This window comes from Bombina bombina, chromosome 11 (genome assembly GCF_027579735.1).
Source record: "Bombina bombina isolate aBomBom1 chromosome 11, aBomBom1.pri, whole genome shotgun sequence".
Classification (NCBI taxonomy): Eukaryota; Metazoa; Chordata; class Amphibia; order Anura; family Bombinatoridae; genus Bombina; species Bombina bombina.
Window position 1 is genome coordinate 191,581,911 of NC_069509.1, and position 22,413 is coordinate 191,604,323.

The 22,413-nt window shown below is 45.7% G+C and overlaps 2 protein-coding genes across 4 annotated transcripts in view; one reads left to right on the forward strand and one right to left on the reverse strand.

Annotated features, from left to right (window-relative positions):
• EEF2KMT (eukaryotic elongation factor 2 lysine methyltransferase) overlaps positions 1-2,973 on the forward strand; it is a 48,323-nt gene extending 45,350 nt beyond the window's left edge. For both annotated transcript variants that reach the window (XM_053694460.1, XM_053694461.1), the window contains exon 9: positions 2,734-2,973. In XM_053694460.1, the coding sequence (XP_053550435.1) occupies positions 2,734-2,849 (116 nt within the window). In that variant the 3' untranslated portion in view covers positions 2,850-2,973. The remainder of the gene's footprint in view (positions 1-2,733) is intronic.
• Positions 2,974-12,824: 9,851 nt separating this feature from the next.
• The window catches only part of ALG1 (ALG1 chitobiosyldiphosphodolichol beta-mannosyltransferase), a gene marked incomplete at its 5' end in the record, with an annotated part of 57,549 nt that continues 47,960 nt past the window's right edge, over positions 12,825-22,413 (reverse strand). Inside the window, 2 exon segments of one of the 2 annotated variants that reach the window (XM_053694462.1) lie at positions 12,825-14,736; positions 16,744-16,819. In XM_053694462.1, the coding sequence (XP_053550437.1) occupies positions 14,605-14,736; positions 16,744-16,819 (208 nt within the window). 2 annotated transcript variants of the gene reach the window in all.

Genomic DNA, 22,413 nt, shown 5'->3' on the forward strand with positions numbered 1-22,413 from the left:
TGTCTGTGCTACAGCGCAATAATGGTTACAGGATGGCAGCCTTGCGTAATGTCTGTGCTAGAGCGCAATAATGGTTACAGGATGGCAGCCTTGCGTAATGTCTGTGCTAGAGCGCAATAATGGTTACAGGATGGTAGCTTTGCGTAATGTCTGTGCTACAGCGCAATAATGGTTACAGGATGGCAGCCTTGCGTGATGTCTGTGCTAGAGCGCAATAATGGTTACTGGATGGCAGCCTTGCGTATTGCGTGATGTCTGTGCTACAGCGCAATAATGGTTACAGGATGGCAGCGCTGTGTATTGCGTGATGTCTGTGCTAGAGCGCAATAATGGTTACTGGATGGCAGCCTTGCGTATTGTGTGATGTCTGTGCTACAGCGCAATAATGGTTACAGGATGGCAGCCTTGCGTGATGTCTGTGCTACAGCGCAATAATGGTTACAGGATGGCAGCCTTGCGTATTGTGTGATGTCTGTGCTACAGCGCAATAATGGTTACAGGATGGCAGCCTTGCGTATTGCCTGATGTCTGTGCTACAGCGCAATAATGGTTACAGGATGGCAGCCTTGCGTATTGTGTGATGTCTGTGCTACAGCGCAATAATGGTTACAGGATGGCAGCCTTGCATAATGTCTGTGCTAGAGCGCAATAATGGTTACAGGATGGTAGCTTTGCGTAATTTCTGTGCTAGAGCGCAATAATGGTTACAGGATGGCAGCTTTGCTTAATGTCTGTGCTAGAGCGCAATAATGGTTACAGGATGGCAGCTTTGCGTAATGTCTGTGCTAGAGCGCAATAATGGTTACAGGATGGCAGCCTTGCGTAATTTCTGTGCTAGAGCGCAATAATGGTTACAGGATGGCAGCTTTGTGTAATTTCTGTGCTAAAGCGCAATAATGGTTACAGGATGGCAGCTTTGCGTAATGTCTGTGCTAGAGCGCAATAATGGTTACAGGATGGCAGCTTTGTGTAATGTCTGTGCTAGAGCGCAATAATGGTTACAGGATGGTAGCTTTGCGTAATGTCTGTGCTAGAGCGCAATAATGGTTACAGGATGGTAGCTTTGCGTAATGTCTGTGCTACAGCGCAACAATGGTTACAGGATGGCAGCCTTGCGTATTGCGTGATGTCTGTGCTACAGCGCAATAATGGTTACAGGATGGCAGCCTTGCGTATTGTGTGATGTCTGTGCTACAGCGCAATAATGGTTACAGGATGGCAGCCTTGCGTAATGTCTGTGCTAGAGCGCAATAATGGTTACAGGATGGCAGCCTTGCGTAATGTCTGTGCTAGAGCGCAATAATGGTTACAGGATGGTAGCTTTGCGTAATGTCTGTGCTACAGCGCAATAATGGTTACAGGATGGCAGCCTTGCGTGATGTCTGTGCTAGAGCGCAATAATGGTTACTGGATGGCAGCCTTGCGTATTGCGTGATGTCTGTGCTACAGCGCAATAATGGTTACAGGATGGCAGCGCTGTGTATTGCATGATGTCTGTGCTAGAGCGCAATAATGGTTACTGGATGGCAGCCTTGCGTATTGTGTGATGTCTGTGCTACAGCGCAATAATGGTTACAGGATGGCAGCCTTGCGTGATGTCTGTGCTACAGCGCAATAATGGTTACAGGATGGCAGCCTTGCGTATTGTGTGATGTCTGTGCTACAGCGCAATAATGGTTACAGGATGGCAGCCTTGCGTATTGCCTGATGTCTGTGCTACAGCGCAATAATGGTTACAGGATGGCAGCCTTGCGTATTGTGTGATGTCTGTGCTACAGCGCAATAATGGTTACAGGATGGCAGCCTTGCGTAATGTCTGTGCTAGAGCGCAATAATGGTTACAGGATGGTAGCTTTGCGTAATGTCTGTGCTAGAGCGCAATAATGGTTACAGGATGGCAGCTTTGCTTAATGTCTGTGCTAGAGCGCAATAATGGTTACAGGATGGCAGCTTTGCGTAATGTCTGTGCTAGAGCGCAATAATGGTTACAGGATGGCAGCCTTGCGTAATTTCTGTGCTAGAGCGCAATAATGGTTACAGGATGGCAGCTTTGTGTAATTTCTGTGCTAAAGCGCAATAATGGTTACAGGATGGCAGCTTTGCGTAATGTCTGTGCTAGAGCGCAATAATGGTTACAGGATGGCAGCCTTGCGTAATTTCTGTGCTAGAGCGCAATAATGGTTACAGGATGGCAGCTTTGTGTAATGTCTGTGCTAGAGCGCAATAATGGTTACAGGATGGCAGCCTTGCGTAATTTCTGTGCTAGAGCGCAATAATGGTTACAGGATGGCAGCTTTGTGTAATGTCTGTGCTAGAGCGCAATAATGGTTACAGGATGGCAGCCTTGTGTAATGTCTGTACTAGAGCGCAATAATGGTTAAAGGATGGCAGCCTTGCGTATTGTGTAATGTCTGTGCTAGAGCGCAATAATGGTTACAGGATGGCAGCTTTGCGTAATGTCTGTGCTAGAGCGCAATAATGGTTACAGGATGGCAGCCTTGCGTAATTTCTGTGCTAGAGCGCAATAATGGTTACAGGATGGCAGCCTTGCGTAATTTCTGTGCTAGAGCGCAATAATGGTTACAGGATGGCAGCTTTGCGTAATGTCTGTGCTAGAGCGCAATAATGGTTACAGGATGGCAGCCTTGCGTAATTTCTGTGCTAGAGCGCAATAATGGTTACAAACTCCCAATAAATCCAGTTCCAGTGACAAAACGTCTGTTGTCTTTGCAGATGAAGCCGGGCTGCGATGGCAAGTTCTACCCGAACACAAGAAGACTCTCTTTCCTTATGATACAACCAGCAAAGTGGAAATGTTGAAACTAAATTTAAAGAGCGAATCTTCATAGAATTATTCACAACATGCATTGAAAAAACTTTTTACGTTGTCATTTTTTTTACTTTAAGGACGTTTTGTTTTTATACCTCAAAGTAATTTATTTTTTTCTCTATTAAATTTTTTTGTTTGTTTAATGACTGTACTTTTTTTTTTTTTTGATCATGCTTAGATTCGGTCTCCATATTTAAAGTGATCTCCAATCACAAGCTGCGGATAGGAACCAGGGTACCCATCTAATTGCTAATTCATTTTTATATACACATCAGATTTGCTACATTGCAAAAGATCTACATAAAACATAATTGTTTAAAAGCATTGAAACTGTAATTTTATTGGAAAAAAATTAATTGCTTTGCAGTCCAGTGACATACAACTTAAAAACCCTCTTGGGTATGTTTTTATCTGGTCTCATTTGCTTATCTAATTAGTGAGAGATACATTAATTCCTACATGTACCCAACAATCACTGTGCATCATGATAATGGGACAAGGTTCTACATTTTACAGGAAGCACACCAGTTTGTCTGGACGAGTAGAAAAATAGAATTTTCAGATTTCAAAGAAACATAATAGTATGTGCATGTGTGCAATATACCCATGGATACTGCTTCTCATAAAAGCTATAACTATTTCCGCTGCATACGCACATATGCTGTGCATGCCCTGTGCACCTGCACTTAAACACTGCGCTTGCTCAGAGAGTAGGTATGTTGTGTATAGTGCAATAACATGATACCTTACACCACTAGGTCTCTGAGCAAGCGCAGTTTTGTATGGATGGTGCAGCATATGTGCGTATGCAGCTAAAAGCATTTTACTAGAAGTATTTGTGCTGATACAAGTAAGTTGTAAAATGATTCTATCCAAAATGAAAAAAAAACCTCTCGTGCGCATTTCAACCTTAACTGGTATGTTCCTTTACACTACAGGAAAAGCAGACAAAATAAATAATGCATTTATAGGGAACTTTATTTTACTGTACACAATTTAGTATTTTATAGGGAATTAAAGGGATATGAAACCCAATATTTTTCTTTAAAGGGACAGTCAACACCAGAATTTTTTGTTTGTTTAAAAATAGATAATCCTTTTATTACCCATTCCCTAGTTTTTCATAACCAACACTGTATTATTAATATACTTTTTACCTCTGATTACCTTGTATCTAAGCCTCTGCAAACTGCCCCCTTATCTCAGTTCTTTTGACAGACATGCAGTTTAGCCAATCAGTGCTGATTCCTAGGTAACTTCACGTGCGTTAGCTCAATGTTATCTATATGACACACACAAACTAATGCCCTCTAGTGGTGAAAAACTGTCAAAATGCATTCACATAAGAGGCGGCCTTCAAGATCTAATAAATTAGCATACAAGTCTACCTAGGTTTAGCTTTCAACTAAGAATACCAAGCAAACAAAGCAAAATTGGCGATAAAAGTAAATTGGAAAGTTGTTTAAAATGACATGCCCTATCTGAATCATGAATGTTTATTTTGGACTTGACTGTCCCTTTTAATTCATATAGAACAGCAATTTTAAGCAACTTTCTAATTTACTTCTATAATACATTTTTCTTTGTTCTCTTGGTATCTTTATTTGAAAAAGCAGGAATGTAAAGCATAGGAGGCGGATCATTTTTGGTTCAGCACCTGGGTAGCGCTTTCTAATTGGTGTCTCAATGTAGCCACCAATCATCGACTGCTATGTAGATGCTGAAGCAAAAATAAGTCTTGCTTTTTCAAATAAAGATAACAAGAAAACGAAGCAAAATTGAAGCTAGGAGTAAATTAGAAAGTTGCTTAAAATTGCTGCGCTAACTGAATCATTAAAGAAAAAAAAAAATTGGTTTCATATCCCTTTAAATATTGAATTTAATGTCACTAACTCAAGATGTAATTCCTCAGGTTAAATTACAGACAGTGAGAGGTTTTAAAATATACTTTATTTTGCCGCTTAACTGTATTTTACCTCTGAACATTGTCCTTTTTTCCTACTTCTCCCAGAGTAGCTCTGCAGAATCCAGAAACCACACCTTGCAACATGCTACGCATTATAAAACGTTTTATTTAAAGGGACACTAAACCCAAATTTTTTCTTTCGGAATTCAGATAGAGCAGGCAATTTTAAGCAACTTTATAATTTACTCCTATTAGCAATTTCTCTTTATTTGAAAAGCGGGCATCTAAAGCTTAGGAGCGGCCCATTTTTTGTTCAGCACCTGGGTAACGCTTGCTGATTGGTGGCTAAATGTAGCCACCTATAAGTAAGTGTTATCCAGGGTGCTGAACCTAAATTGGTCCGGATCTTAAGCTTTTAGATGCCTGCTTTTCAAATAAAGATAGCAAGAGAATGAAGATAAATTGCTAATAGGAGTTAATTAGAAAGATGTGGGTTGCACATCCCTGGACTACAGGAAAAGCTAAATGTTGCTAACAGAACAGTTTAATGCTTTTTTAAAACCTTCAGGTATTTTGCATTAAGTGAATATTTGCAGATGTGCAGCTGAAATAAAACGAGAGGTTTGTGCTACTAATAACTGTAGCACATGCCCTGCTGTATTGTACAGTGCCAGGCTTATTACACACCAGCACCTGCTGTATTGTACAGTGCCAGGCTTATTACACGCCAGCACCTGCTGTATTGTACAGTGCCAGGCTTATTACACGCCAGCACCTGCTGTATTGTACAGTACCAGGCTTATTACACACCAGCACCTGCTGTATTGTACAGTGCCAGGCTTATTACACACCAGCACCTGCTGTATTGTACAGTACCAGGCTTATTACACACCAGCACCTGCTGTATTGTACAGTGCCAGGCTTATTACACACCAGCACCTGCTATATTGTACGGTACCAGCCTCACGCCAGGCTTATTACACACCAGCACCTGCTGTATTGTACAGTGCCAGGCTTATTACACACCAGCACCTGCTGTATTGTACAGTACCAGGCTTATTACACACCAGCACCTGCTGTATTGTACAGTACCAGGCTTATTACACACCAGCACCTGCTGTATTGTACAGTGCCAGGCTTATTACACACCAGCACCTGCTGTATTGTACAGTACCAGGCTTATTACACACCAGCACCTGCTGTATTGTACAGTGCCAGGCTTATTACACGCCAGCACCTGCTGTATTGTACAGTGCCAGGCTTATTACACGCCAGCACCTGCTGTATTGTACAGTACCAGGCTTATTACACACCAGCACCTGCTGTATTGTACAGTGCCAGGCTTATTACACGCCAGCACCTGCTGTATTGTACAGTGCCAGGCTTATTACACGCCAGCACCTGCTGTATTGTACAGTGCCAGGCTTATTACACGCCAGCACCTGCTGTATTGTACAGTGCCAGGCTTATTACACGCCAGCACCTGCTGTATTGTACAGTGCCAGGCTTATTACACGCCAGCAACTGCTGTATTGTACAGTGCCAGGCTTATTACACACCAGCACCTGCTGTATTGTACAGTACCAGGCTTATTACACACCAGCACCTGCTGTATTGTACAGTGCCAGGCTTATTACACACCAGCACCTGCTGTATTGTACAGTGCCAGGCTTATTACACACCAGCACCTGCTGTATTGTACAGTGCCAGGCTTATTACACGCCAGCACCTGCTGTATTGTACGGTACCAGCCTCACGCCAGGCTTATTACACACCAGCACCTGCTGTATTGTACGGTACCAGCCTCACGCCAGGCTTATTACACGCCAGCACCTGCTGTATTGTACGGTACCAGCCTCACGCCAGGCTTATTACACACCAGCACCTGCTGTATTGTACAGTGCCAGGCTTATTACACACCAGCACCTGCTGTATTGTACAGTGCCAGGCTTATTACACGCCAGCACCTGCTGTATTGTACAGTGCCAGGCTTATTACACGCCAGCACCTGCTGTATTGTACAGTGCCAGGCTTATTACACGCCAGCACCTGCTGTATTGTACAGTGCCAGGCTTATTACACGCCAGCACCTGCTGTATTGTACAGTGCCAGGCTTATTACACGCCAGCACCTGCTGTATTGTACAGTGCCAGGCTTATTACACGCCAGCACCTGCTGTATTGTACAGTGCCAGGCTTATTACACGCCAGCACCTGCTGTATTGTACGGTACCAGCCTCACGCCAGGCTTATTACACACCAGCACCTGCTGTATTGTACGGTACCAGCCTCACGTCAGGCTTATTACACACCAGCACCTGCTGTATTGTACGGTACCAGCCTCACGCCAGGCTTATTACACACCAGCACCTGCTGTATTGTACTGTACCAGCCTCACGTCAGGCTTATTACACACCAGCACCTGCTGTATTGTACGGTACCAGCCTCACGCCAGGCTTATTACACACCAGCACCTGCTGTATTGTACAGTGCCAGGCTTATTACACACCAGCACCTGCTGTATTGTACGGTACCAGCCTCACGTCAGGCTTATTACACACCAGCACCTGCTGTATTGTACAGTACCAGCCTCACGCCAGGCTTATTACACACCAGCACCTGCTGTATTGTACAGTGCCAGGCTTATTACACGCCAGCACCTGCTGTATTGTACGGTACCAGCCTCACGTCAGGCTTATTACACACCAGCACCTGCTGTATTGTACAGTGCCAGGCTTATTACACACCAGCACCTGCTGTATTGTACGGTACCAGCCTCACGTCAGGCTTATTACACACCAGCACCTGCTGTATTGTACGGTACCAGCCTCACGCCAGGCTTATTACACACCAGCACCTGCTGTATTGTACAGTACCAGCCTCACGCCAGGCTTATTACACACCAGCACCTGCTGTATTGTACGGTACCAGCTTCACGCCAGGCTTATTACACACCAGCACCTGCTGTATTGTACGGTACCAGCCTCACGTCAGGCTTATTACACACCAGCACCTGCTGTATTGTACGGTACCAGCCTCACGTCAGGCTTATTACACACCAGCACCTGCTGTATTGTACGGTACCAGCCTCACGCCAGGCTTATTACACACCAGCACCTGCTGTATTGTACGGTGCCAGGCTTATTACACACCAGCACCTGCTGTATTGTACGGTGCCAGGCTTATTACACACCAGCACCTGCTGTATTGTACAGTGCCAGGCTTATTACACACCAGCACCTGCTGTATTGTACGGTACCAGCCTCACGCCAGGCTTATTACACACCAGCACCTGCTGTATTGTACAGTACCAGCCTCACGTCAGGCTTATTACACACCAGCACCTGCTGTATTGTACGGTACCAGCCTCACGTCAGGCTTATTACACACCAGCACCTGCTGTATTGTACGGTACCAGCCTCACGTCAGGCTTATTACACACCAGCACCTACTGTATTGTACGGTACCAGCCTCACGTCAGGCTTATTACACACCAGCACCTACTGTATTGTACGGTACCAGCCTCACGTCAGGCTTATTACACACCAGCACCTGCTGTATTGTACGGTGCCAGGCTTATTACACACCAGCACCTGCTGTATTGTACAGTGCCAGGCTTATTACACACCAGCACCTGCTGTATTGTACGGTACCAGCCTCACGTCAGGCTTATTACACACCAGCACCTGCTGTATTGTACGGTACCAGCCTCACGCCAGGCTTATTACACACCAGCACCTGCTGTATTGTACAGTACCAGCCTCACGTCAGGCTTATTACACACCAGCACCTGCTGTATTGTACGGTACCAGCCTCACGTCAGGCTTATTACACACCAGCACCTGCTGTATTGTACGGTACCAGCCTCACGTCAGGCTTATTACACACCAGCACCTGCTGTATTGTACGGTACCAGCCTCACGTCAGGCTTATTACACACCAGCACCTGCTGTATTGTACGGTACCAGCCTCACGTCAGGCTTATTACACACCAGCACCTGCTGTATTGTACGGTACCAGCCTCACGTCAGGCTTATTACACACCAGCACCTGCTATATTGTACGGTACCAGCCTCAAGCCAGGCTTATTACACACCAGCACCTGCTGTATTGTACGGTACCAGCCTCACGTCAGGCTTATTACACACCAGCACCTGCTGTATTGTACGGTACCAGCCTCACGCCAAGCTTATTACACACCAGCACCTGCTATATTGTACGGTACCAGCCTCACGCCAGGCTTATTACACACCAGCACCTGCTGTATTGTACGGTACCAGCCTCACGCCAGGCTTATTACACGCCAGCACCTGCTGTATTGTACGGTACCAGCCTCACGTCAGGCTTATTACACACCAGCACCTGCTGTATTGTACGGTACCAGCCTCACGTCAGGCTTATTACACACCAGCACCTGCTGTATTGTACAGTGCCAGGCTTATTACACACCAGCACCTGCTATATTGTACGGTACCAGCCTCACGTCAGGCTTATTACACACCAGCACCTGCTGTATTGTACGGTACCAGCCTCACGTCAGGCTTATTACACACCAGCACCTGCTGTATTGTACGGTACCAGCCTCACGTCAGGCTTATTACACACCAGCACCTGCTTTATTGTACGGTACCAGCCTCACGTCAGGCTTATTACACACCAGCACCTGCTGTATTGTACGGTACCAGCCTCACGTCAGGCTTATTACACACCAGCACCTGCTATATTGTACGGTACCAGCCTCACGCCAGGCTTATTACACGCCAGCACCTGCTGTATTGTACAGTACCAGCCTCACGCCAGGCTTATTACACACCAGCACCTGCTGTATTGTACAGTACCAGCCTCACGCCAGGCTTATTACACACCAGCACCTGCTGTATTGTACGGTACCAACCTCACGTCAGGCTTATTACACGCCAGCACCTGCTATATTGTACGGTGCCAGGCTTATTACACGCCAGCACCTGCTGTATTGTACGGTACCAGCCTCACGTCAGGCTTATTACACACCAGCACCTGCTGTATTGTACGGTACCAGCCTCACGTCAGGCTTATTACACACCAGCACCTGCTGTATTGTACGGTACCAGCCTCACGCCAGGCTTATTACACACCAGCACCTGCTGTATTGTACGGTACCAGCCTCACGCCAGGCTTATTACACACCAGCACCTGCTATATTGTACGGTACCAGCCTCACGCCAGGCTTATTACACGCCAGCACCTGCTGTATTGTACGGTACCAGCCTCACGCCAGGCTTATTACACGCCAGCACCTGCTGTATTGTACGGTACCAGCCTCACGTCAGGCTTATTACACACCAGCACCTGCTGTATTGTACGGTACTAGCCTCACATCAGGCTTATTACACACCAGCAGCTGCTGTATTGTACGGTACCAGCCTCACGCCAGGCTTATTACACACCAGCACCTGCTGTATTGTACAGTACCAGCCTCACGCCAGGCTTATTACACACCAGCACCTGCTGTATTGTACGGTACCAGCCTCACGTCAGGCTTATTACACACCAGCACCTGCTGTATTGTACGGTACCAGCCTCACGTCAGGCTTATTACACACCAGCACCTGCTGTATTGTACGGTACCAGCCTCACGCCAGGCTTATTACACACCAGCACCTGCTGTATTGTATGGTACCAGCCTCACGCCAGGCTTATTACACGCCAGCACCTTCTGTATTGTACTGTACCAGGCTCACTCCAGGCTTATTACACACCAGCACCTGCTATATTGTACGGTACCAGCCTCACGCCAGGCTTATTACACGCCAGCACCTGCTGTATTGTACAGTGCCAGGCTTATTACACACCAGCACCTGCTGTATTGTACGGTACCAGCCTCACGTCAGACTTATTACACACCAGCACCTGCTGTATTGTACGGTACCAGCCTCACGTCAGGCTTATTACACACCAGCACCTGCTGTATTGTACGGTACCAGCCTCACGTCAGGCTTATTACACACCAGCACCTGCTGTATTGTACTGTACCAGCCTCACGCCAGGCTTATTACACACCAGCACCTGCTGTATTGTACTGTACCAGCCTCACGTCAGGCTTATTACACACCAGCACCTGCTGTATTGTACGGTACCAGCCTCACGTCAGGCTTATTACACACTAGCACCTGCTGTATTGTACAGTGCCAGGCTTATTACACACCAGCACCTGCTATATTGTACGGTACCAGCCTCACGTCAGGCTTATTACACACCAGCACCTGCTATATTGTACGGTACCAGCCTCACGCCAGGCTTATTACACGCCAGCACCTACTGTATTGTATGGTACCAGCCTCACGTCAGGCTTATTACACACCAGCACCTTCTGTATTGTACTGTACCAAGCTCACTCCAGGCTTATTACACACCAGAACCTGCTGTATTGTACGGTACCAGCCTCACGCCAGGCTTATTACACACCAGCACCTACTGTATTGTATGGTACCAGCCTCACATCAGGCTTATTACACACCAGCACCTGCTGTATTGTACGGTACCAGCTTCACGCCAGGCTTATTACACACCAGCACCTGCTGTATTGAACGGTACCAGCCTCACGCCAGGCTTATTACACACCAGCAGCTGCTGTATTGTACGGTACCAGCCTCACGTCAGGCTTATTACACACCAGCACCTGCTGTATTGTACGGTACCAGCCTCACATCAGGCTTATTACACACCAGCACCTGCTGTATTGTACAGTACCAGCCTCACGCCAGGCTTATTACACACCAGCACCTGCTGTATTGTACGGTACCAGCCTCACGTCAGGCTTATTACACACCAGCATCTGCTGTATTGTACGGTACCAGCTTCACGCCAGGCTTATTACACACCAGCACCTGCTATATTGTACGGTACCAGCCTCACGTCAGGCTTATTACACACCAGCACCTGCTGTATTGTACGGTACCAGCCTCACGTCAGGCTTATTACACACCAGCACCTGCTGTATTGTACGGTACCAGCCTCACGCCAGGCTTATTACACACCAGCACCTACTGTATTGTACTGTACCAGCTTCACGTCAGGCTTATTACACACCAGCACCTGCTGTATTGTACGGTACCAGCCTCACGTCAGGCTTATTACACACCAGCACCTGCTGTATTGTACGGTACCAGCCTCACGTCAGGCTTATTACACACCAGCACCTGCTGTATTGTACGGTACCAGCCTCACGTCAGGCTTATTACACACCAGCAGCTGCTGTATTGTACGTACCAGCCTCACGTCAGGCTTATTACACACCAGCACCTGCTGTATTGTACGGTACCAGCCTCACGTCAGGCTTATTACACACCAGCAGCTGCTGTATTGTACGTACCAGCCTCACGTCAGGCTTATTACACACCAGCACCTGCTGTATTGTACTGTACCAGCTTCACGTCAGGCTTATTACACACCAGCACCTGCTGTATTGTACGGTACCAGCCTCACGTCAGGCTTATTACACACCAGCACCTGCTGTATTATACTGTACCAGCCTCACGCCAGGCTTATTACACACCAGCACCTGCTGTATTGTACTGTACCAGCCTCACGTCAGGCTTATTACACACCAGCACCTGCTGTATTGTACGGTACCAGCCTCACGTCAGGCTTATTACACACCAGCACCTACTGTATTGTACTGTACCAGCTTCACGTCAGGCTTATTACACACTAGCACCTGCTCTTATATCTCATCACCGTCAGTGCATGTGCACAAGCTGACAATCAGCACATCAGTCATACACCAGCACCTGCTCTTATGTCTCAACACTGTCTGCGCATGTGCACGTCAGTCATTCACCAGCACCTGCTCTTATGTCTCAACACTGTCTGCGCATGTGCATGTCAGTCATTCACCAGCACCTGCTCTTATGTCTCATCACTGTCTGCGCATGTGCACGTCAGTCATTCACCAGCACCTGCTCTTATGCCTCATCACCGTTAGCGCATGTGCACAAGCTGAAAAACAAATCGGTTATAACAAGGGATATGAGATGTGAAGGCGGCAGTGATGTCACAATAGTCAGTAAAATATTCGCTTCCATGGGAGCATAAAAAACAGAATGCTGAACCCTCTGCACAAAATAATTTATTCAAATATTTATATGAAAAATACAAAATCAGCAGATTCCCTTTCACATAAAAACTTCAGTTCCGTTTTTTCTAATAAATTGTTTAAAGAAACAAAGTCACAATTACACGTTGGGTGCATTTCAGTTTTGAATAGAAGCATTTTTATAATATAAATGTATTAGCTAAAATGCTTCTAATAAAAGCTATAGCTGTATCAAATGTGTATTTAAGTATGCTCCGTGCACCAGGATTTTATACACGGCACTTGCTGAGAGAGCCTAAGGCGCCTGTCCCATCTGGTAACGACTCAATTTGTTCATTGCTGAGATGATACAAGCCCCACTGATGCGCTGAGCACCTGCAGTATTTAATATGGGGGTGCAGTGGCAATATCTAGCTATGCATCATGTGCACGTGCAGAGACAAATGCTAACACTAAAACAGTGATAACGTTTATTAGAAGCCTTTTTGCCAATACATGTACAGTATATTAAAAATATGTTTCTATACAAATATGTAATTAATCTGTGCATTTACATTTTGATCAGAATGCCCCTTTAATAGAAATTTACTTTATCTATCGGTATTCTTTATTAGCTGGTGATTGGTGGCTACTCACATATGCATCTTCTAATTGGTTCTCCAGATGTGTTCCTGTAGGTCCCAGTAGTGCATTACATGCTCCCTTTTGCCAGTGTGAGATTATTAAGGCTCCTCTCTAACCTCGGGGGCCAGTGACAGTAAATACTTTGTCTACTTGTATTAAATGCCCTAAAAGGAGTCTGTAGTTTCTAAAGGCAGATCCCTTACACAACTCACAACAATAATAGGAAAAGGGGATCCCAGGAGATTATAAAGATCTAGTTGAGCCTCGGTATAAACCGCACACAAAGTATATAAACAACAAGCTTTTGGTGAGGATGCGTCAGAGCATCAGGAGACGCACGGTAATCAGGTCGGTCAGATGACACCGTATGTATATTATCCCCTGTCATTCAGTCTGAGAGAATCTACTCGTCCTTTACTGAGCATTGACGGGTCGGTAAATAACTAGATACGCTGACATCGTTCTTTTATTTGTGATATGACAATAACATCATGTGACCAGGACTTGCTGTTCTAGGGCATCAGATACTTCTGCACACAATCTATCAATATCTTGTCTAGGGGACATTGATCAGTGACACTGACGCCAGGAAATGTATTACTGACTCTTGTACACAATCTGCAAGTGACAGCCTGGGGTTTAATTTACAAGATATATTAACTCCTATCGCTCCGCTATTTGTGAGTGTAACAGTTATTAATGACCAGCAGACGTATATTCACGTCATTATTCATTTAGAGTACTGACCTTTTATATTATACAGATGTCGGTATGCGCTGGTGGCGATAAAACAAGCAGATATATTTTGTTTAACTACAAAGCAGCGTAAACTGATATAAACAGGTTGTTGCACCCATAGTCCCGGTTTTATTAACACCCAATGTGGACAATTCCACCTCCCTACAGTATCCCGAAGTGATTCGCTATCGCTGGTCTCATCCTGCATCGTCGGTCACATTTTGCTTTTACGGTAACACAGGGGCTTGGTGGCCTGCAGTGTAATACGTGAAACCCCTTCACCAGATATTACTTGTATAAAGGAATCGGTGTAAGATTTAAACGCACCAGTGTCCCAAAAGAAAAACCAAACTGAATATTCGGACAGGTCATAGCTACAACAAACAGACAGTGCGCCTGTCTGAGGAATGTTTGTAGTAAATCCAGGTCTTTCTCAGCTGCCTCTAATCACTGGCAGAACCGTCCGGTCCCAGCTCTCATCCCAGCGCATTTGTTTAGATTCCCGGAGATTTTGTCGGAACCGATGCAGTTTGCTTGATGTGTTGGTGAAGCCGGAGAACAGCGTCTGCAAGTAAAACAATATAATGAGGTGCAGATCATTAACTCATAAAACCGTTTGGCTGAACCGTAAGCCCCTCTGGGAAATCCAGCCTAAGCCTTAAACAGACATGAAACCCAAGTCCTATTACTGCACTGATTTAGCCTGTTAACTGTTAAATGTATAAACTGTAGAATATCCACTGATCCCGGACAGGCTGAAGTGCATTTTATGCCACTCAAAAGTATGACCCTGCTACAGAATGATCGCTCATTTATATCTGTCCCTAATTGGTCACAGCAGAGGAGATAAGATATACATACTCAAGAAGTTATGTCCCTACACTGTAAACTAATGTTACTGTTAACAATATGACTGTAATACTTATAAAATAATAATTTAAACCATTTTAGCATAAGGTTGCAACATCACAAAATGAGAAGAAAAAGAAGTGTTCTGAATACTTATTGTACTGAATATCAAGGCAGTGTGAGTAATACAAAGGTCACTGCACAGACTCCATCTAATACACCACCCATAGTAACAGCGGCGGCGGCACTACTGCACCAACCATAGTAACAGCGGCGGCACTACTGCACCAACCATAGTAACAGCGGCGGCGGCACTACTGCACCAACCATAGTAACAGCGGCGGCGGCACTACTGCACCAACCATAGTAACAGCGGCGGCGGCACTACCGCACCAACCATAGTAACAGCGGCGGCGGCACTACTGCACCAACCATAGTAACAGCGGCGGCGGCACTACTGCACCAACCATAGTAACGGCAGCACTACTGCACCAACCATAGTAACGGCAGCACTACTGCACCAACCATAGTAACGGCAGCACTACTGCACCAACCATAGTAACAGCGGCGGCACTACTGCACCAACCATAGTAACAGCGGCACTACTGCACCAACCATAGTAACAGCGGCACTACTGCACCAACCATAGTAACAGCGGCACTACTGCACCAACCATAGTAACAGCAGCAGCATTACAGCACCAATCATAGTAACAGCAGCACTACTACACTAACCATAGTAACAGCGGCATTACTACACCAACCATAGTAACAGCGGCACTACTGCACCAACTATAGTAACAGCGGCACTGCTGCACCAACCATAGTAACAGCGGCACTACTGCATCAACCATAGTAACAGCGGCACTACTACACCAACCATAGTAACAGCAGCACTACTACACCAACCATAGTAACAGCGGCACTACTGCACCAACCATAGTAACAGCGGCACTATTACACCAACCATAGTAACAGCAGCACTACTACACCAACCATAGTAACAGCAGCACTACTACACCAACCATAGTAACAGCAGCACTACTACACCAACCATAGTAACAGCGGCACTACTGCACCAACCATAGCAACAGCGGCACTACTACACCAACCATAGTAACAGCGGCACTACTGCACCAACCATAGCAACAGCGGCACTACTGCACCAACCATAGTAACAGCGGCACTACTGCACCAACCATAGCAACAGCGGCACTACTGCACCAACCATAGCAACAGCGGCACTACTGCACCAACCATAGCAACAGCGGCACTATTACACCAACCATAGTAACAGCAGCACTACTACACCAACCATAGTAACAGCAGCACTACTACACCAACCATAGTAACAGCGGCACTACTGCACCAACCATAGCAACAGCGGCACTACTGCACCAACCATAGTAACAGCGGCACTACTGCACCAACCATAGCAACAGCGGCACTACTGCACCAACCATAGCAACAGCGGCACTACTGCACCAACCATAGTAACAGCGGCACTACAAGAAATAGCAGTGCCCATAGGACTTCAGTATCTCCTGTATAGTGTGGGTGTGTGTGTGTGTGTATATATATATATATATATATATATATATATACATACACACACATAGTCTTCATAACCTGCTTATTAACAAGCTTGATATAAATATATTGGGTTTAATGGCTCTATTCAGCTAAGTGATACTATTTTAGCAGATACACAAAACATACGTCACCTTCAAATGTTCCGCAAGCTCAGAAGAATCTTCAAAAACCAATCCGTTCTCTTCATGTTTTACGAGCTCGTGTAAACTGAAACACATTTAAAGCCTTAGCTAAGTTCCCTTATGTATTGTGTGTGAAATAATATTTGGTTATAGGTAATGGTCCTCTCCCCCATCAAGTAATAAGTCACTGGAGCACAGAGGCGCGATAAACGTCTGATTCAAAACTATGGGCCAGATAAGTAGAGCGCAAATATCGCTTCTGCGAAAGTGATATTTCCACTCCGCTTAGTAATACCAGCGCACGCAAATGTGCGCTGGTATTACAAGTTAGTTTAATGCGAATGCGATCTCGCATTGCACGGAAGCATTGCGCTCACAAGAGCACACTTCCATGGGCTCCAATGAGAGCCTCATTCTCATGAGAACTAGCGCAGTGAAGGGGGTAAGTCGCGCAGCAAAGTGTAACTATGTATGGCAATACATATATATGTATGTGTTTAAATTGGTATATACACATAGTAACACATAAATATATATAGTATCTCACAAAAGTGAGTACACCCCTCACATTTTTGTAAATATTTATTATATCTTTTCATGTGACAACACTGAAGAAATGACACTTTGTTACAATGTAAAGTAGTGAGTGTACAGCCTGTATAACAGTGTAAATATTTTATTATATCTTTTCATGTGACAACACTGAAGAAATGACACTTTGTTACAATGTAAAGTAGTGAGTGTACAGCCTGTATAACAGTGTAAATATTTTATTATATCTTTTCATGTGACAACACTAAAGAAATGAAACTTTGTTACAATGTAAAGTAGTGAGTGTACAGCCTGTATAACAGTGTAAATTTGCTGTCCCCTCAACATAACTCAACACACAGCCATTAATGTCTAAACCGTTTGCAACAAAAGTGAGTACACCCCTAAGTGGAAATGTCCAAACTGGGCCCAAAGTGTGAATATTTTGTGTGGCTACCATTATTTTCCAGGACTGCCTTAAACCTCTTGGGCATGGAGTTCACCAGAACTTCACAGGTTGCCACTGGAGTCCTCTTCCACGACGACATCACTGAGCTGGTGGATATTAGAAACCTTGCGCTCCCCCACCTTCCGTTTGTGGATGCCACACAGATGCTCAATAGGGTTTAGGTCTGGAGACATGCTTGGCCAGTCCATCACCTTTACCCTCAGCTTCTTTAGCAAGGCAGTGGTCGTCTTAGAGGTGTGTTTGGGGTCATTATCATGTTGGAATACTGCCCTGCGGCCCAGTCTCAGAAGAGGATCATGCTCTGCTTCAGTATGTCATAGTACATGTTGGCATTCATGGTTCCCTCAATTAACTGTAGCTTCCCAGTGCCGGCAGCACTTATGCAGGCCCAGACTATGACACTGCCACCATCATGCTTGACTGTAGGCAAGACACACTTGTCTTTGTACTCTTCACCTGGTTTCTGCAACACACACTTAACACCATCTGAACCAAATACATCAGACTACAGGGCATGGTTCCAGTAATCCATGTCCTTAGTCTGCTTGTCTTCAGCAAACTGTTTACGGGATTTCTTGTGCATCATCTTTAGAAGAGGCTTCTTTCTGGAACGACGGCCATGCAGACCAATTTGATGCAGTGTGCGGCGTATGGTCTGAGCACTGACAGGCTGACCCCCCACCCCTTCAAACTCTGCGGCAACGCTGGCAGCACACATGCGTCTATTTCCCAAAGACAACCTCTGGATATAACGCTGAGCACAAGCACTCAACTTCTTTGGTCGACCATGGCAAGGCCTGTTCTGAGTGGAACCTGTCCTGTGAAACCGCTGTATGGTCTTGCCCACCATACTGCAGCTCAGTTTCAGGGTCTTGGCAATCTTCTTATAGCCTAGGCCATCTTTATGTAGAGCAATAATAATTTTTTTCAGATCCTCAGAGAGTTCTTTGCCATGAGGTCCCATGTTGAACTTCCAGTGACCAGTATGAGAGAGTGTGAGAGCGATAACACCAAATTTAACACACCTGCTCCCCATTCACACCTGAGACCTTGTAACACTAACGAGTCACATGACACTGGGGAGGGAAAATGGCTAATTGGGCCCAATTTGGACATCTTCACTTAGGGGTGTACTTACTTTTGTTGCCAACAGTTTAGACATTAATGGCTGTGTGTTGAGTTATTTTGAGGGGACAGCAAATTTACACTGTTATACAGGCTGTGCACTCACTACTTTACATTGTAGCAAAGTGTCATTTCTTCAGTGTTGTCACATGAAAAGATATAATAAAATATTTACACTGTTATACAGGCTGTACACTCACTACTTTACATTGTAGCAAAGTGTAATTTCTTCAGTGTTGTCACATGAAAACTTATAATAAAATAGTTACAAAAATGTAAGGGGTGTACTCACTTTTGTGAGATGCTGTATATGTATATCAGCATATATATTTACTGGGAACACACTGTCCCAATACACCGCACTTTTCAGTGGCGTTTTTTTTTTTTCTCTCAAACCCCACTCCTGCCACTTTTAACCCCTTAAAACTGCCTCTTGCAGTTATTAGTAAAATATATAAAAAAACATAAATTATGCTTACCTGATAATTTCCTTTTCTTCAGATGGAAAGAGTCCACAGCTGCATTCATTACTTTTGGGAAATAAGAACCTGGCCACAAGGAGACGGGCACAGACACCGAGCCAAATGCTTAAATACTCCTCCCACTTCCCTCATCCCCCAGTCATTCTGCAGAGGAACAAGGAACAGTAGAAGAAATACCAGGGTGAAAAGGTGCCAGAAGAAATAACAGACGTCCCCCAGAAAAAAAACAGGCGGGGGAGCTGTGGACTCTTTCCATCTGAAGAAAAGAAAATTATCAGGTAAGCATAATTTATGTTTTTCTTCATAAATGGAAAGAGTCCACAGCTGCATTCATTACTTTTGGGAAAACAATACCCAAGCTATAGACGACACTGAATGCACAAATGGGAGTGTACAAAAGGCGGCCCATTCTGAGGGCACCAGGCCTGAAAAACCCCTACCCAACAAAAAACCTGCTTCGTCCGAAGCCGAGAAAATTTGGAAAAGAAAAAAAGGCCCCCAAGGACACTGACCCACAGCTACTCCAGTCTTGCTAGAGACCGCAGAAGAACACAACCTCCAGGAGACACTGCCGCTCAGAAAGCGGTCATCAACAACACACCCCTTACCAGAGAAAGGGATCAGCAAACACGAACACCCCAAAAGGGAAAGAGATGGGGGAATAAGCAAGGATTCCCCGAAAACCCAAAAAAGGGTAAAACAATTTCCAAAAAAGGAAAACCTCAAGAACCAAGCCAAACTCACATAGACCGAAGCCAGATGCAAGATCAAGGGGAGGCAACACCCAGAACCCAAATGTACAGAAACCACAAGGTTAAAACCAGGAATCCGACACAGAGAAGACACAAGATAGTATAGCCGCACCCTAAAGAAGACTGAAGAGAGTCCTCAAGGAACTCAAAATACTGAGTCTTCAGAATCGATATACGTGCAGCAAAACCCAGAAGGCAAGCCCCTGGGTCAACACCAGACACTACAGTCATACCAGGATGACTCCAGTAGTAAACTTCTTGCATGCAAGTAAGAACAGCAGAGGATAGGTCACAAAACCCTACCACCGACTGAAGAACATCCACTACACAGTGGACCCTGCTCAGGAGTAACCAAAAACCTGCCAGCCCTACTCCATATCCTGAATATGGAGAAGCACAGAAACCTCAATAAGGCTCACTGTACCACAAGGGCCCAAAGGCGACTATAGAGACTTGGTAAAAATCTGCCAACACAGCGATTGAATGCAAACTGTTGCGACTGAGTTCAAACTGCAACCTCCCGCTTGCTATGCAGCAAAGTAACCCTCAGGCCTCTACAGCTGGCTGTCAGGTCTGAAGGACAGGGGAGCAGAAAAACCCCCAACACCCGACCCCAAAAGGGGATGGAAAAAGATGGACTGAGCCACCTAACGGAACTCAGGTGCCAACCCAAGAACTCGAACAATAGGAAGTCCAAGAGCATCCATAGGAGAGGAACAAAGAAAATGCAATAGAGCCTCAGAAGCCCCAGCACGACATTCCATGACAGTCTTGAACATGGAGACATCATCACCCCAGAGGAAACAGAACCCCAGAGAACAGAGGCTCTCCTCTAGAGGATAAAAAACTCCAGTTCCAACAACCTGCACACAGGACAGGACCACCAACCTCCAGAGAAAGAAAACCCCAACCCCATAAGGAGGACAAACAACCCCCCAAAGTGGAGAGTACGGGAGGAACAGCGTACAAGCTCATAAGCCATGAAGCCATAGGCTTAGGAAACAATTCCAAATGAAATCATCTAGACGTCATAGATGAACATCGAGGAACTCCCCAAAAAGGAAGAAGAGCACACCTCAGACAAATTGCACAGAAATCCTAGCTAAGCCTTCTAGACAGAAGATCATAGCCTGTGTACCCTGGAAAAACTGTATCGCACCGAACCAGCCACAGGATCGTAAGTTTGCCGGACATCCGGAAGATCCACAACAAAACTATAGGCCTGAGTCTCAGATCGTTCCAGGGAACCTCCCAAGGAACATAACCAGACCCACCCGGAAACCCGGAACAAGTCCCACTCTGAAGTCCCAACCCAAAAGGGAAGAAGACATTCCAAAGGGATCTAAAGTACGACAAAGTCGCACAAGTGTCCTAGAGCCCACCAAGGCAATAAAACTATGCCCCGAAAAAACATTGAGGACAAGGTCACCTGAAGAGTGAGCAAAACAAAGGCTAGTTTCCACAATCTCATCCAGAGTATCAGAGGACCATACACAAGGAAAAAGAATGCAGAGCATCCTAAACCCCGGTATAAAAAACCCTTAAGAAAAAATTGGAGAAGGAGACAGCACGGCCTACCATCCCCGATAGGGAACAACTTAATTCCCGAAGTAGGAAAAAAACACAAGGACCTCCCATAAGGTGGCCAAGACTGCTAAGTCCCGAAGTCTCACCCGAAGAGGAGAGAATCTCAAAAGGAAAAATCCAAATAAAAGGACAAATCCAAGAGCCACAAAGGCAAGACCGCCCGAACCGGCGGCAAGGAGGTCTGAAATTCTCCCAACCCCCAACCTATGCGGGGAGGAATACTCCACATCCCGACATAAAGACGGAATCATGAGAGAGTCAAACTAGTATTTATTTAGCACCCTTCTATTAGTGGGCCACAAAGCGCTTTTCCAGCGCCCGCACTCGGATGAACCAAATCGGCATCTGAATAATAATAGTTGTGATTATTACCCAATCTGAATGGTACTCAACGTATCGTCAGAAGGATGAAGGGCAAAGTCGGCCCTGCCAGGACAGACCTGAGACCCTAGGGTCTTTGAACAGGCCTAGTAGTCAGGGCATTTTACCAACTGAGCTACCTCGCCGGCATCGGCCAGCTGGAAAGGCCAATGAGGACTGAACCAATCCCCCAAGCCTCATGAACCCTCAGGTCCATTTAGAATAATTTGAAACTTATAATATGTGAGGCACTCAGCGCCCAACCGGACCAGCCAGGCAGAACAGGCGCCACGTGTTTGAACAAGGCATCAGAAGGACTGTTCCTGTCAAGGCCGTATAGAATCCCCCTGAGAGAGGGAAAACAGTAGACACA